Source organism: Andrena cerasifolii, chromosome 2 (assembly GCF_050908995.1).
Source record: "Andrena cerasifolii isolate SP2316 chromosome 2, iyAndCera1_principal, whole genome shotgun sequence".
Lineage (NCBI taxonomy): Eukaryota > Metazoa > Arthropoda > Insecta > Hymenoptera > Andrenidae > Andrena > Andrena cerasifolii.
In genome coordinates, this window is record NC_135119.1 from 14,092,310 (window position 1) to 14,109,087 (window position 16,778).

General features: G+C 37.0%; 3 protein-coding genes and 1 non-coding gene across 6 annotated transcripts; 1 reads left to right on the plus strand and 3 right to left on the minus strand.

The window, feature by feature from the left end:
* The first annotated feature begins 2,197 nt into the window (after positions 1-2,197).
* LOC143366273 (putative helicase mov-10-B.1) lies at positions 2,198-5,833 on the plus strand. Its single transcript, XM_076807199.1, has 11 exons — positions 2,198-2,483; positions 2,626-2,715; positions 2,782-3,222; positions 3,317-3,481; positions 3,552-3,708; positions 3,793-3,929; positions 3,995-4,117; positions 4,189-4,403; positions 4,486-4,759; positions 4,835-5,129; positions 5,223-5,833. The coding sequence occupies exons 2-11, from the start codon at positions 2,666-2,668 to the stop codon at positions 5,418-5,420; spliced, it is 2,055 nt and encodes a 684-aa protein (XP_076663314.1). The 5' UTR covers positions 2,198-2,483; positions 2,626-2,665; the 3' UTR covers positions 5,421-5,833.
* Pig-u (phosphatidylinositol glycan anchor biosynthesis class U) lies at positions 5,404-8,655 on the minus strand. Its single transcript, XM_076807217.1, has 4 exons — positions 7,899-8,655; positions 7,485-7,687; positions 6,304-7,006; positions 5,404-6,211 (listed from the first exon to the last, which is right to left on the minus strand). Exons 1-4 carry the CDS (start codon positions 8,026-8,028, stop codon positions 5,958-5,960), a joined length of 1,290 nt encoding a protein of 429 aa, XP_076663332.1. The 5' UTR covers positions 8,029-8,655; the 3' UTR covers positions 5,404-5,957.
* Positions 8,556-8,662, minus strand: LOC143366538 (U6 spliceosomal RNA). The gene has a single exon (XR_013084759.1). It is a non-coding gene; the product is annotated as a U6 spliceosomal RNA (small nuclear RNA).
* A 667-nt stretch (positions 8,663-9,329) lies between these two features.
* On the minus strand, positions 9,330-11,597 carry LOC143366285 (WD repeat domain phosphoinositide-interacting protein 4). Of its 3 annotated transcripts, none has more exons than XM_076807220.1 (7): positions 11,402-11,597; positions 10,774-11,041; positions 10,449-10,689; positions 10,213-10,361; positions 10,009-10,110; positions 9,815-9,933; positions 9,330-9,721 (listed from the first exon to the last, which is right to left on the minus strand). In XM_076807220.1, exons 1-7 carry the CDS (start codon positions 11,448-11,450, stop codon positions 9,612-9,614), a joined length of 1,038 nt encoding a protein of 345 aa, XP_076663335.1. In that variant the 5' UTR covers positions 11,451-11,597; the 3' UTR covers positions 9,330-9,611. The 3 variants fall into 3 exon arrangements, with proteins under 3 accessions (XP_076663335.1, XP_076663337.1, XP_076663336.1); XM_076807222.1 differs by having other exon boundaries at positions 11,542-11,588; XM_076807221.1 differs by lacking the exon at positions 11,402-11,597 and adding an exon at positions 11,197-11,237.
* Positions 11,598-16,778: the final 5,181 nt, after the last annotated feature.

Below are 16,778 nucleotides of genomic sequence, written 5' to 3' on the forward strand. Positions count from 1 at the left end.
CATTATTATTAATATTCAGTATTAAGATTGGCAATATTTTATAGAGAGTACATATCTAGAATCAGTATAACCGGTAATCAAGATAACCATTGCATTAGATCAGGGTTGACTAACTGGTGGCTCGCGAGCCGCCGGGGGCACGTCCGGCTTGCTGCCACGCTGAACGGCCCCCTCCATACCTACCAGACTCTGATGATCGCAGTCGAAAAGAGAAGGAAAGAAGGAGGAATCCACTGCGATCGTCAGAGTCTGGAAGGTATGGGTGGGGCCGTTCAGCGTGGCAGCAAGGCGGAGGAGCCACCAGTTAGTCAACCCTGCATTAGATAAACATTATGTACATTGGTATGTGCATTCAGGGCCGGCGCGATAATAAACTAATATACAAACCCAACCACTAAACTAATGTAATATAAAAATAAAAACACCTCAGATAGTAGAGAGTCAATTTAATTATAATTTATTTCGTACATAATTGATACACTTGATATACATCGATATTAATATTGATATTAGCGACATTGATAATTCTAATAATGTAGCAGACAATAGTGTTATTGGAGGATATATTCGTGACACACAAAATCCTTTTGAATATTATGATGAAGATGAAACGAAAAGGCGATGCCGATTTTTCGAATATACAGCTGTCGTGTGCACTAACCAGCCACTCTGGTACAATGTCTAAAAATTTCATCCTTGGATCATCGACAGCCTGCAACAAAGATGATAATTAAAAAAGTTGTACACTTTTATGCACAATTATCCGTGTATCTTTTGAACGCATTAATTTTCGAAGCTAAAACTTTATATTTGGGTATCTTTCCACAGTCCTCGCAATACCCACAAAGTTTCATCTCGATCGGTTTCACCGATGCCTTTTGGAAGTACAACCTGGTTTTATAATAAGCATCATCGTAATTATTGTAAATAAATTCCAAGCTTTCTTGGTCTTATTATGCATGTCTTCCACAAATAATGTTTTGTTTATATAAATTTTTGTGTTAAATAAATTTGTTTTGCGTTAAATAAACCCGAATAGGACAGCAAGGTTAAAAGGCGTATGTGTTCTTGTTTTGTTGCGATCCTTCTTTCTCTGTCGTTGAACGCAATACGTTTATAAAACGATGTTTAAATTGTTACTCTAACAGAATTATTTATAAATCGCGGGTTTCGAATGACCTAGTTGTACCCGTGTTGAATTCTAATTCTTACCACGCGTGGCGTTACAAGCTGTTTCCAGACGTCACCGGTAACGTTGCACCAATATAATGACGTATGGGTTGGTCTCAAGACCGTCTCAAGACATCTATTAAAACGTCGTCTTGAAAATGTAACCTCCATTTACCATCTATTCTGACAGATGTGACGTCATACAAGCATTTACTTATTTGAACAAGATCTTCCTCAAGCAAATGCTTAACCGTCGAAAACCCTGTTTCAATAACAAAATCCCATATTTAACATTTGCAGATTGTATGTATTGGGTCATCCCGAAAATTTCCAGGGTTTTTGATTTTGGCGCCATCTATTTTGTAAATCTACGGATGGCTACAGATTTCGTGGGACATCCCGGATTCGTGTTTTTCTTTTATTTACAGCGACGATTAGCTAATTTTGTTCCGTCCGGCATACTTCCAGTGCTTCGCTGTTCGCTGTGCTTCGCATAGATAAAGCGTAAACATGGACAGACGCGATTTTCGATATCTGGTTCTTTACGATTTTAATTTTAAAGCACCGAGCCACATAGGGCGGTGGAAACAGCTTTTGGGCCTTTTGGTGACGACACACCAGATGATGGAATAGTTCAAGCATGGCTTGCGAAGTTCAAGCCAGGGAATCTAAACCTCAAACCTCAAAGATGCCTCAGTTTCTCAATCCCCGAGATACGGATTTTTATGTACATGGAATAAATGGCACTTGCGTGGCAAAAGTGTGTGAAATATAATAGGGCTTATTTTAAATAAAAATGTTAATTTTTAGTGGAGTTGTATTCTTTACATCAAACGAGCGAAACCCGCGGAAACTTTCAGGATGACCCAATATGTACTATATATAGCAATAATAGTATATAATTATGCTGTGTAATTAACCTTTTGTTTCGTGTTTACCTTACTTCGTGAAAAGACTTTTGGGACACCCTGAATTAAAAGTACCAACAACAATGGTTTATGAGAACGATTACTGTTTTGGTTTCTTGTTTATATTATGTTTCATTACTTCTAACATTATACGTAAACATTATCTGACCTTAGAACGTGTTGATGTTTTTTCATTCAATAGTTTTCACCACTGATTGAGATCAGTTGGGGTTGGGAAGGCCAATCTGTCAGTTTTGTTTACAAAAAAAAAGTCCAGGAAAACCCATTGGGTGACTTCAATTCAATCAGCAGTAATTCCAGGGAAAAGTGTAGTGTGCATTTGATCATGGTTTTCACACTCTAACTTTAATGGAAACTCCATAAATGTGAAACCTACAAGTTTATGTAAGTAATGACTACGATGACTAATGACATCAGATACACCCATTATCTTATTAAGAACAGTAAAAATGCATAAACTTTGCGCGATTCAGATCTTAACGAAATTAATGACAGTTCCCGGTATGTATTATTTTCTATGTTTAAGATAAACATAACTAGTGTCATCAGTATTTGATTTTTCGAACATGGCAAGCAATATCGAAACCAAGACCAGAACAATTGTTGGGAAGAGCACGTAAGTAGAATAGTTTTGTGATCTTTAAATGGAATTAAAAAGATTCTATGATTCACTCTGTCTTAGGCATTGCACCAGCTTCGGTACGTGCAAGGCATTGGCGTTCCGCAACTTTAAGCCACCTGCCGCTTTACACCAGGCAATGAAAAATTGTTCGAATGATGGTCTCGGGGATAGTCAATTGTGTAAAAATTATAAACGCTTTGTTAACGATCTTCCAAATGTAAAGACGATACCGTTAGAATATTATGAGATAATGTATAAGATTTTATTATATATGGAGGACTACGAGCTGCAATTAATCGCTGAGAAGCATAATATAACGAACCAACTGCTCAGGGAATCGGGTGAGAAATTTATTATCACCGTACTCACTTTAGACGAAGACGATCCATTTACTAGTATCGGCGATATGGTACAACTTCAGCCAGTGGGTACAGGCTGCATATATCACAGTAAAATAGTAGATATCAAGGGAAAGGAAATATCAGTAGCTTTGTTGAGCCAGTGAGTACACGAGTTTAATTTTCTGCCATTAGAAGATAAAGTACAGAGTATGTTGATACATAATTAGTAATGACTGTTTGTGAAATCCTTTTAGAAAACATTGTAAGAAGATCTCTGGTTGCAACATCAATGTCAATTTTTGTACCTCCAGATGGCAAATAAAGTGTTTCCATTACGTTCTGAATGTTATATATACACAAAATTTGGTCCATTTCTTGTATCCCAAAGTAGATACAAGTTATTACGTTCTGCCAAAGGAGTAAGTTCCATCAGATACAAATTACCCCTTGCTATTTATACTTTTATATTCTCTGTTTATTTTATGACAGCAATTTGAATTGGATTCATGAAAGTATAGTTGGAAATCCAGAACAGAAACAGGCAGTAATTAATATCTTAAATAACTCGGCATATCCTGCGCCGTACATATTATTTGGCCCACCTGGCACTGGAAAGACGACGACGCTGGTTGAAACCATTTGCCAGGTATAATCTAATATAATCGCTATTAAAAAAAAAATTCAAATTCCACTGTTAACATATAGCCTGAAGAGTTTCGTCATTTCACAGATTAGGAAGCAACAGAGGACCAAGTATATTTTAGTATGCGCATCTTCCAATGTAGCAGCGGATGTAATTGCAAAAAGATTATTAGCTATACTTCCTAGTAAAGATGTGTTTCGGATGTATGCGCAATCTAAACAAAGGTGAGGCAGTCCTTTTTATAAATAATTACCAGTTTATTACCTTTGGTTTTCTTTCATATGTACAGGAAGGATATAGATAAAGATATTAGCCCTAGTTCAAATTTCATCAATGACATGTGGCTAGCCTTGCCGAAGCAGATTTTTATTCTGAAGAAGATTGTTATCACCACGCTGGTAACGTGCACAAGGTATACGTTGGCTTCGCTTTAATTGACGTTGCTTGTTTATGCAGTAATGTTCGCAACCTGTTTTTCTATAGATTGGTAAAGCTCAATTTACAATATGACCATTTCTCGTACATATTCATCGATGAAGCAAGCCAAGGCACTGAATTGGAATCGCTGATTCCATTTACAATAACAAGTTCGCAAAGTAAAGTAACGGAAGGTACATTGCACGCCCAAGTTATCATTGCTGGTGATCACCATCAACTTGGACCTGTGGTTCGATGTAAAAAAATTCAGCATTTGCTTGGTGAATATAAATTTTATTGATTGGTCAAACTGAACTTACATAAACTTTCATTAGGTCTTGTAAGATCTGATTATATTTTCAGGAAGGTCACTTATGGAACGATTAATGGAATGCGAACCGTATCAGAAAGTGAAAAATAAATATAATTCACGTTATATAACGAAATTAGTTCGCAATTACCGAAGTCAAGAGCCCATTTTACATATACCAAATAAATTATTTTACGATAATGAATTATTATGCTGCGCCAAATCGGACATGAAGTTATCTTTAAAGTTGTCGATATTAGCAAATGAAGCGTTCCCTATAACATTTTTCGCTATTCTGGGCAAAGAAATAAGATGCCCATCTGGGAGGTAATTGCGATACAATGTTTCGATATTATTTATAAAGTTCCCGTTTAATTTAATAATTGCTCGTGTAATTTTCAGTGTTTATAATACTGAAGAAATTACGGCTGTGATGTATTGTACAAAGAAACTAATGTCTGGTAAACTTGGTACGCGTCAGATTCAACAGCAAGATATCGGCATTATAACTCCATTTAAACGACAAAAGATTATGATCGATAAGATTCTAAACAAGCTTGGACTGCATAATATAACTGTCGGAACAGTAGAAACATTCCAAGGGCAAGAGAAAGAAATTATAATCTTAACTACTGTGAGAACCAAATCTTTTAAACACGACGATACAGAACACATTGGCTTTCTGTCTAATCGAAAGGTATAAACTTACGTACTTTATTAATTTGAATGATCCACTCGTGTTTATATTAATAATTTCGAGGAATAAAAGTCTAAATTCTATTCTTTTCAGAGATTTAATGTGGCCGTAACAAGAGCCAAGAATGCATTGATCGTAATAGGAAACCCGTCGGTTCTGCGTAAAGACAGGTGTTGGAATGCTTTGTGGGAGTATTGTAACAAAAACAATGCATGTATGGACATTAATATCGTCCAAAGGAATGCTAACTCTAAAACCAAAAATCGAAAGGTCACCATTCCTAGGATTTAATTACAATTACATACGTATGCAATATCAAACCAAAGTAAATGAGTGTGCAATGGAGAAATCGAGTAATGTTAATTTATAAATACGTACGTAAAAGAGAAATGAGGAAGCTAATCATAAAAATAATATAGTGTTGAATTTATTTTTTATAGACTATAACAATGTACTATCTTTTTACGACAAGATAGTACTAAATATTTGGGAAATTTAATAAACAGTAATTTTCCCAAACATTATTAAATCAAAAGCGATTGCAATAAAGAGTTTGTTTCGTATTTATAGAAAACATTTTATCTATTGTTCATTTTTTATACAATTATGGTAATACAATTTGGTAATAATTGATATTTGAATAAACTGTTGTATGTCAAGTGTGTTGAAAATAAAAGATCTAAAATAAAGATGTTACGTACAAATATCTCCCCCCTCTACTCCTCCTTTATGTTCGAAGCAATTAATTTACGGATATTTAAATGCAGTTTCTCTCGATTTTGGAACATTGGTAAACAGTTTTAATGCTAAACTTTGTAAGATACAACTTTATTCTAAAAGTAGCTTCGCCTTACTGTCGCTAACATCCTTATTGTTACCATGGCGTATAGCAAATTCGTGTTTCACACTCGCGAAAAGAATATCTGTTAATAGAAAAATTTGTGCTATAGCGAATGCCAACGTCACCCCGAAGTAGAAGTTCGCATTCGCTGATCTAGAGTAAATCCACTGGTACCAAACAGTGGGTGCGAAAACTGTACAAAATAACATGAAACAGCCTACGATGAATCCTTGCTGGGTATCTAGAAAAAGAATAGAAATTTTTTATGACCTCGTGCCTTGTATCCGACGAGCGACGAGTTTAAAATTAATATGGCTTGTAGTAGAAACTTACATTGAAACAAATGCTTCCAAAGTGGCAGTAGAGACATGTAAAATCCAACATCTCCTATGCAAGGATACGACTTAAATATGGCAGCGATCGCTAAATAGGAGAATGCTAACAGCATCGGGTCGTGTCGTATCCTCAACGCTAATGGTACTATGTACAATAAACTGACATTTATTTGAAAAGAGGCGATGAACAACCATCTAAAATGCTCAAACATTTCTGTGAAAAAGTACCAATACAATCCTATATTTGGTCGCAAGTCGGGCACCGTTAAGATAAACCCGATCGTACTCCAAACAAAGGACCAGCTTCCCATGATGTAATAGGAAATGCAAAGTAGAGCAGTTAACATGCTCGCGAATACTGTGACGATAAGGATTACTACGTTCCTTCTCTGCTTTGTACTTTTAGAACGAGCAATGTAAATGACTGCTGGTACCATGAGCGAAATGGGATAAAGCCCTTGTAACGTTAACAATGAGATCGATAAACAACTCCAGAATATAGAAGAATTTGTCAACGAAATCAATGCCACAGAGTACAATAAATTTGTGAATACTGTCGTCGTATGGCCGACGCAGTTTAATATTATGTATGGATTAAATAAATATCCTGCTGAGACATACATCATGGACGTGGATGCCGCAGAACTATCGTCGTCGCTCTCTGAATTTTCATTGCACAGCTTCTCTTCTTTTCTAGACGCCTGCAATTAACGTTACGTGAAATCATTGCACAACGAGTTTGTACTCGGAAGCTTTAATAGTCCTAGGGCTGGAACTACTCGAATAATTTAATGTTCGAATATTTTACAAGTATTTGAATGCTACGAATAAACTTCGAATACTTGAGTATTCGAATGTTATTATTTAAATATTTAAGTATTCGAATAGTATGGTGTGAATTACCAAGGTATATAGTTTTGGAAGAAACTAAGCGAGACAAAATGAGAATAAAACTGAAACTAAATAAAAGATTGTAAAAGGATGAACCTAAAGAACTTGATTTATAAGTCACGTCATACTATTCGAATACTTAAATATTTGAATAGTATTTGGATGCTTGGATATTCAAATTATATTCGCCAAATAATTGAGCAACTGAAGTATTGAAATATTCGAATACTGAAAAATTCGGCAAATAGTCCCAGCCCTATTTAATACCACAAGCAATAATAAACTAACCAATTCAGTCGCATAATGTTTCGCTGTGAGTGCAAGAAGTAAAGCGGTCAACAAATCAGTGAAGATAAACAAGATGAATAATATCCAATGAGGTAAATACCACTGTATAAGATTGAAAATGTATAAACCGATAGGAGTTTCATGAAATAAATCTCCCATATAAGGGTCAATGCCAAAGTTGTATAAATGCACGCCTTCCGTCACTAAAATAAAAAGAGCATTCTAATATTTAACATTTTCTAACAGAACTGTCGTTAACACATTATTACGATGACCACTAATTGGTGTGTATATATAAACATATCAGTATATAGATCATTGTTCGTGCCATAATCGTGCTGTACCATTACTTGTAATACATTCATGTCACTGCTACCAAAATTTTACACAGCAAATTAACATGTACATCCTAACCTCTCTTCCAAGAGTTCAGAGCGGTAGAAACTTCCACGCGATCGCTAATTACTTTCTGATATTCAGAGTTCATTAACAGAAATCTAATGGTACCGGCTAGAGCGAAATTCGACAACCATTGCTTCCACATTTTTCTAAACAATTTAGTGTCATTCGCGTACAATAACCTATCCGTGGAATGTAGATATTTGAGCGATCATGCCATACTGTTGCTGCGTTTGTCTCACTAATCGCATATCTTTGTAACGTTGCAGAATAGGCCTCTCGACAGCTACATCACTTCTCCTCGTGTTGTTGTTAAACCGAAATTGAATTAATTACGCGCTCCATTGTTAAAAATCCGAGGAGCAGCGCGCGCGACCGGAAAGACAGGATTTCTTGCATCTTCGATAGATTGGCGTTATTTATGCACCCTAGATTGTTAATTACTACTTCGCTGTTAATAGTTTTCAACTAATGTTATTTCCTCCCAATAACTAACTCTGTCCTTTTAAGTTTTTATTTCGAAGTAGAATTGTATTTGATAAAATATAATTGTTTATGATTGAAATTAAGATTTTGTACATTTACGCTTTATAACAAATAGAAAGTAAAAAGTATTTTCACAGATTTTAATTTAAACGTGTTATAAATATGTTCTAAATATCAAAGTGACAAAAAAATGTGGAACGCTTCACGATTTTGCGTGTCATCCTTGCGCAGGGGCCATGCTAATCTTCTCTGTATCGTTCCAATTTTAGTATATGTACTGCCGAAGCAAGTACGACAGCTGTTCTTCATTTCTCGTATATATACTAAGTAACGTCTAACCTGTCGCTAACGAGAAAGTGTATACCTCATTGGCCCTCTAGCGGAGTATTAATATAACATAACCTAAGGTACAGTTTCATAGGTAAAAACAGTTCTTTCTTTGTAAGAATCTTAAGTTGTTGAAATGGAATAATTTTACCGAGACACCACAATACATAAAGATGTTGTCGAATCTCATTTAATTTTTTTTGTTCGCGAGGCTTTGCTTTCAAACATAAATAGACAAGTTCTTGTTCTGTAAATGCAGATTCACAGATCTTGAAGTTCTCTTCAAGCTCATTTCTTTATGTTTCAGGAGCAATGAGATACCGGTTAACAGGCTGGCGATACTGTGCATTTGTAGGATGTTTCGTAGGATTTATAGGACTACATTCTTATTTCACAATATTCAGCCCTATGATGAATCCGGAACAATACAGTATGTATGATTAGTCCACTACGGTTATCAATTTTCTTTCAATTAATATTTCAACGAGCACAGCTCTTCGGTAAGTATGCAAACTATTTTAGGACAGATACGAGAGCAGGTAGAGGACAAATATACAGACAGGAAACTCTAAGTATAAGCACAGACGAATGTTGATAAAGATCCTGATAGAAGAAGGTGGGTCAGAAGAGATATTTATTGTACAAACTAAATATCTTTATTACTATATTCTATAATTGGACCGCTGGTTTTGGAAAGGGCATAAGTCACTAAAAATTCGTGCATATAAAATGGGCTAAAGAACATTCAGTATATTATGTTAAACAGACAATAGATGTAGTGACTTGCACTCTTTTTACAATTATCAATGTAATTACATCGCTGTACAGACATTCGCTGCAAGAAGTTTCTTACTTAACGTGACTAGAAACTCTCCTACAGGCATAGAATCTTATAAACATAATGTACAGTCTATGTTAAAAATCGTCGTGATCGCAAACATCTAGGAAGACATCGAATGCCTCACGATTGCAATTCCCATCGGCAGTGAAAACATATTTATGAAACGTCCCATCCATGCAAATAGCTGTAAAATAATGTAACATATAAATATAGATAGCGTATTCGTAAATATTCTACGTCGACATAACACCGATGCGTTTGTTGTCCTTCAATATACCTATAACAGAGTTCCTGGTACCGAACGCACACACACAAGCGCATTCCGGTGGTACAGTGAATGTGGCCAGTGCCCACTGGCTTTCAACGTAATTCCCCAAGAATCCCATTTTTGCGAAGCTACAAAGAAATAGATCGTTAATTTCGCCAGCCCATTTCCTGCAATGACTAAGAACTCAGGCTCTATTTACATACGTAGATCTGCGATTCAATTGCGTGTCTTTCAATGCAAATATATGCACCGTTCCTTTGTCACTGGAAGCGCATAGAAATTCCGAGTCTCTACTAAATGTAATGCTGAAGCATACGTTAAACGAAACTTTTATATTTTAAAAATGTAGTTCAGAGGTTGTTTTTAATTAAATCTTTTACTCCTTAACAACTAGAAGTTATATTCACCAGTAAAGCGTGGCGGAATCGGCGCCCCTCCTCAATTCCACCAACAAGTGTCTACGTATACTGTCCCACACTCTAATTAAAGTACCCTGCGCAGAAGCAGTCGCGATCATGGTTCCGCTGCTGTTCACCGCGAGACAAGCTAATGCGCCCTAATAATATTGTATGCGAACATTAAACACACAGGGAACACGATGATATTACCATTATTTAACTCTCCCTAAACAAGATGCGCATACCTGATGGGCAGCAAGAGTCGCGGGGGCGCTAGAAATTCCAGCTTCTGTAGCACCAAGATCGATTAGCTGCACGCTGCCCAACTTATGACCAGGGAAAGCAAGAAGCTGCTTCTGTGCGGTAGACAAAGTAGCGACTTCTATCAATCCTTTCGGATTATCTCTCGTTTCTAACGTTAATAATCTTCGCGTCGGCATTGGGAACGAGAAGACATGTATCTCGTGTTGAAGCGCTACTACCATTCTGTTTTGTAAAATTTATCCTAGGTAAGTAAATGCATCATTGATACGGACCAAAGGTACGAGTTACTTCTATCAACGAACTTACTTATCCCTGCGCAATCTAACAGCTTTAATAGGGCTGGTGAATGTAACTTCCATCACAAACTTTTTAGATAAATCGTCGTAAATAAGTACTGTATTCTCTGCAAACTTTGGCCTCGTACCGCCGCCTACTATGGCAATAATGTTTGTCCTCCATAGCATTTCTGCAATGGCTATACTCCCCATCACATCATTTTCCAAATGTGCTTTCTCAACTAACGGCTCTACATTGTACACCCTCAAACCAGACTCCATGCAACATGTAAAACATCCTAAAAAATAAATGAAACATGAGATGATGTCATCGATAAGAAAACTGAACAGACATTGTCGTCGTTGATAATAGCTGCTTTGAAATTTCGATAAACAACTTAGTGTGCTAGTTAATAATAGTATTCTTATGAACAGAGAAGTTTAGTCTGCATACAAATTCTTTTCGACCTCTTTACAATTTTGCTATTACTTCTACTGAAACAAAGTATACCAAATGTGATTTTCACCGCTGACTATTTCTCTTTCTTTATTTTTAACCTGGTCAAAGTTTTGAAACAATGCAGAAACGGTACTACAATTGAGAGTAATAAAAACAAAGTTCGTCCTAGTTTTTGACAGCTCAACTAATTAATAGTCACCTTCATCTTGATTGAATTGTAAACTAAGAATGTTTCGTTCTCCAGCCATTTGGTTTTACATTAAGTCGAACTAATAAATGTTCCTCTCGCCAGTTATAATCCTTTTTTTGTTAATAACTATAGTACGTGTTTTTGTTTACATTCTCATTTCACAATCATCTGTGACTAGAGGCTGCGCACTCCGAGGGCTGGTGGGCTGGTGTTAGGATCTTCGCTGGTGTGCGTCTGTGTGTTAGGTGAAGTTAGCTATAGGACATAGGGATATTAATTTTTCATGTGAGAGCGTAATTCAAAATCCTTTGTAGCGGAAAGATTTATTCGAAGCGAGCAGCACATCTGGAAGGTTTTAAGCGAGATCGAAACGGAGGACGAGGAAGAGTTTATTGCCAGGACTCATAAACACGTAGAGCGCGTTGTGCTTCTCGAGGGTTTTTCCTTGCCAGTTTTTCGAACGTGCTCGCGCAATATTATAGCGAATTCGATATCTCGCACTGACTCTGTGCTGATGCCAGAAAATGAGTTGGATTAGTTGTTTCTGATAGAGACGAAGATAGCTCTATAAGAATCAACCAATCCAAGTTGCGAGCTGAGTGCTTCAGCATTACATGGCACAGATGTCTGAAAGGCGTCAATTGTACATCCGTTTTAGATCTTGACGGCTTTAGGTCGTCTTTTGGGTATCTTTAGACGTCTGTGTGCTATCTGGGTAATAGCGAATTCGGCAATCCGCACTGGTGCGCACTGAGTGCGAACTTTTTCGATGCCAAAATCACAAGGCATTTTTGAATTTTTTTTTACTATGCTTCAATTGTTTAAAAATCCAACCTTCTCGTTTGTAACACATACATTAATAGATTCACTTAATTAAACAAATTTCTTTCCTTATTTATTTATGCGAGTTTTCTTGCACAGCTTCTTTAAGCATAAAGGCACGGTAGTAGGGACATCTACCCTAATTGAAACTTTTATTTAAGATATATGCGTCCGTAAAATATTTTTCCGATTTATTAATATCTTTGGTACACGTTACACATTTGGTGTATATTATTAAAAATCTATATAATTTAAGGTTCCCTTCTTTTTTATATTTTAGAATATGAACTGGAGGATTAAGCATCGCAGAGTTCAATATAAGAATCACGGAAACCGCTTCTAAAGATAATCGTAGACTTGTTGCGCGCAGTTGGCAACATCAGTTTGCATCATGTCAAAAAATAGGAGGTTCCTTTCAGGGGGACCAAGCCGTCTTTGTTTGGCTGAAGTTTTCCCGTTTAGTTAGCACCGTATTGGTAGGAGGCGCTAGGTACATCACACACACATACCTACGTGTATCAGTGAGCACGACACACAACCTTTCGACGTTGGTGAAATGTTACCATGACGACCGTCGTCATTTAGAAATGTTTGGCGCAGACACGAGGAAGTGTCCTCACTTTCCCTGGTTTACCCTTTCTAAGGCCGTCTGACCATGGATTGTCGCGTCAGTGACGCGTATGCAGCAGATAGAAGGATATACAAAGCAATTGAATATATTTTCTTTTCCTAAGAAAAGAAGAAATATTCAATTTCAATGTTTATCCTTCTATCTGCTGCATACGTGTCGCTGGCGCGACGATCCGTGGACAGGTTTTAAAGTAAACGGTACATTACACGTATACACATACACATACGTCCCGATTCACACCAATTCACACATTCACAGTTTAGTACGCACCTCATTGGTAGGAGGCGCTACAAACTCTGCTTCAACTTTCGTAAGAGGGAAGCTTGGCCCCCCTGGTGCCACCTCTGAAGTAACAACTTCGTGAAAGAACTGTGACTTGTGTTGCGCACTGTATGTTTAAAAACGGTAACTCTGAGAACCATATTCCACCGATTCATACAGGTCGGTAAAGTTAATAGACATGAAAAATAACTGCCCCTGCTAAGAAAAATGAAAACACTGCAAATGAAGAATTGCATACTAAATTACTTTTCAATTACTAAATAAACGAAATCGATCCAAATACGATCGCATTCTTTATCCTTATCACCGACCCACGGTAAAAAGTATCTCTTACCTCGCCATAATTGGTTTCAACACAGACGAGGTACAGCATAGACCTATCACCTTATAGATGTTCGTGTCGCCACCCAAACTGTATTACCGACCCATAATTTGAGGTCTGAATGTAGTGGCATCTGCTCATGAACAGCGTTCAACTCAGCAACTACTCTGACATGTGTTGAAAGGCTGAAAGGTGTTTGCGTACTTGTATACGTGTGACTCGTTTAGAGAGAGAGTTTGGCACAGGTAGGCTTTTGCTACGCTATGCTTTGGCTCGGTTTGTCAACGACTCACGCGGATTTTTCTCCGAAAATCCATTTCAGGGATCAAGACACTATGAAGCACAAAAATGGTATTTCTTCAAAGCCCATGCAAGCTATAAGTTGCAAGATGACATTGTTTATTAGTACTTTGCGTGTAGTAGAACCTTTTCACGTATCGTACGCCGAAAAGTATTAAAAATTCACGCTGTTACTGACATTCCCGCAAGATTCTAATGCACTTTTGAAATAATAATAATTGGATATTACTGGCTACGAGTATTAGTTTATGGCCAACACTAAAATTTACAGTAAAATCTAATTCTTAAAAGACTCGCAGAAGGTTGCATGATGCACGAGTGTCGTGGTGTGCATGGATGCAACTGCAAGTCGAGTTACTTTTGAAACCCGCATTGGGAAATAAAATTTTGTCTAGCGCTGAGAAATTCATCGGTTCAGTGAAGTGTGTGCACGTCATAGTTCATATTGTCTCGTGATTTCTCAATTCGCGCATAAATTTCATCGATTACTGGACCATGTGGGAGGCCTTTTAACAGGATTCCATTTAGATATACCCGTTACCTAGAAGACTTTTTCAGAAACTGAAGGACGTTTAAAAACAGGAAGTGCTTCTGTAATCGTGTGCAATGCGATTGTAGAGTCAGTGCCTGTGCCTGCCAAAAAGTGTTTCATAGAGTACCGTGGTTCTATCGTATACTTCGTCGATCTTAGTAACTAAGGGGGAGAAACAAGTATGTCACTCATATTTCTCCAAATATTCCTGCAACTATTCATTTACACCAAGTTCCACTAAAATGTATTTATTCATTATAAATAATACTAGATGATATGTATAAGCATTAACATTAATGTATCGAACAATTAAACATTGAGAATAAAAGAGAATTCATTCGGCGTAGAAAATCATTTGCAAATTCAAGATCAAATGTTACTAATTGCTTGATATCTCAAGTTCTATCGATCAAAGTTAATAATAATTTCTACTGGGCGGTTAGGGTAAATGTTGTTAACATTATTTGTCATAGCAATAGCCAATGGAACGTATATTTTAGCAGAAAATCCATTTTTGCCGAAGAATTCGTTGGATTTCGCAATTGTAATTAACCGTCGACCTTGTTTTGATCGGGAGACATCGTTCCTCGAAGTCTAGATAAGGAGCTCACAGAGCTTCATGTACTCAGTCGTCGTCGGTCTTCCGGGCCTGGAGGACCTCCGGGGACCCTGCAGTTGCCGAGCTACCTGGACCTACTGGACTTCCTGGACTTCCTGGACTTCCTGGACTTGCTGAGGACCTGGTCAGGGTTTCAACTCGGGTCCATCCCCCTCCCCCCGATGCAGCCGAGCCACCTGGAGAGGCGGATTCAGGAGCCTTTCTTGGAGGGGGCGAAATATGTAAAAGTACATAAGTACATTTTTTAACCCTCTTTCACAAGATTTAAAATTTGCTTGTAACTTATGTTTTAATATCTCAATCTGATACTGTAACCTAAATAATTAAATTCACATTAATTATAATTCTGTATAAATAATTAAATTCACATTAATTATAATTCTGTATAAATAATTAAATTCACATTAATTATTTATACAGAATTATACACAATGTCATAATATTTTCTATTTTATTACTCTTGGGGGGGGGGGCGATCTGCAGAGATAGCAGTGCAACTTTTCAACTCGTTCAATCTTTCTACATGCTACCGAATAAAACGATTATATATATATATGTATTAAATTCTAGATAAAAGTTTTAGTATCGCGTTTTAAACATTCTAAACAATTTTTCTTTAATTTCACAATCATTCGAGATGCTTAATGTTTTGCATGCAAGTTACGCTTCTCAAGTTTAAATATTTCATATGAGTTTTATGAATCTTCTCTTATTAATAGTTATTACATTCGAGTCATTAGATTTTCTGAATAAAACATAAATAGGCAGTCTCTCTACGGGCCTCGAAACGCTGCGACCTCCTCGTAGTGAGACCTGGTAATTGGTGAGAACAGAGCCGATGCGATTGCTGCGATTGTCAAATATCCTAAATAAGTAGATAGATACAAGAATTTCTTTAAATAGTAATACTTTGATATAATGTAAAAATAAATGTAACTCGAAATGTTTGAATAAATCATTCCTTCCCTTCCTTCCACATGTATAAATATATAAAATAAAGTAATGTGGAATTCTCAAGATATGTGAAATAATGGAGTTCAATAACGACGTTCACCAAAGTCGGAGGACGGATCGGACGGATGAACATCTAAAATGCCATGGTATACCTATCTTAATGTATTATTTCCATCGATTACTGGAATATGTGGGAGGTCGATCGTCCAGATTCTACTGCAATACACTAAAAATAAGTATCTGGAAGACTTTTTTGAAAACACTGTACTCGAGTCCGATCACATCTCCTCAACTTTGAAAGACATATATGTATACATAGAAAGAGCAGGGTGCATGGCTGCAGCTGCGAAAAGTACATATTTCGCAATGGACATTGCGATATAGAATTATTTCCGGCCTTTATGAAATTTCAACTTCCATGGGAAACAGTTGAGGTCGACAGCAACCTCTACCAATGTGACAACATTCACGAAAGGTGTAAGCTGACAGTTCGACTTCAACCGCGGCAGCGATCGGATCAGTGAATGTACCTGCATATTATTTCGTGATTTCTCGATTCGTGCATCAATTTCATCGATTACTGGACTATGTATGAGGCCGTTTAACAAGATTCTGCTGCATTACACTCAATACCAAGATGCCTTTATGGAAACATTTTACGCGAGCCCGAACACTACTTCCCACTGCTGAGAGATGTTTAGAAATGTGATGTGCTTTTGTGACCGCGTGCAATGCGATTTTAGAGTCAGTACATATTTCGCGATAAAGTATTTCATAGAGCACTGTGTGGACGCGAGTGCAGAGTCAATGTTTTGCGCATACAGAACTATTTAAGTGAAAGCACCGGTGCTCTAAGTGATTTTTCATCGTGGAATTACTGTGTCTACATAAAATTATTTCTGGCCTTGACGAATTTCCAGTTAG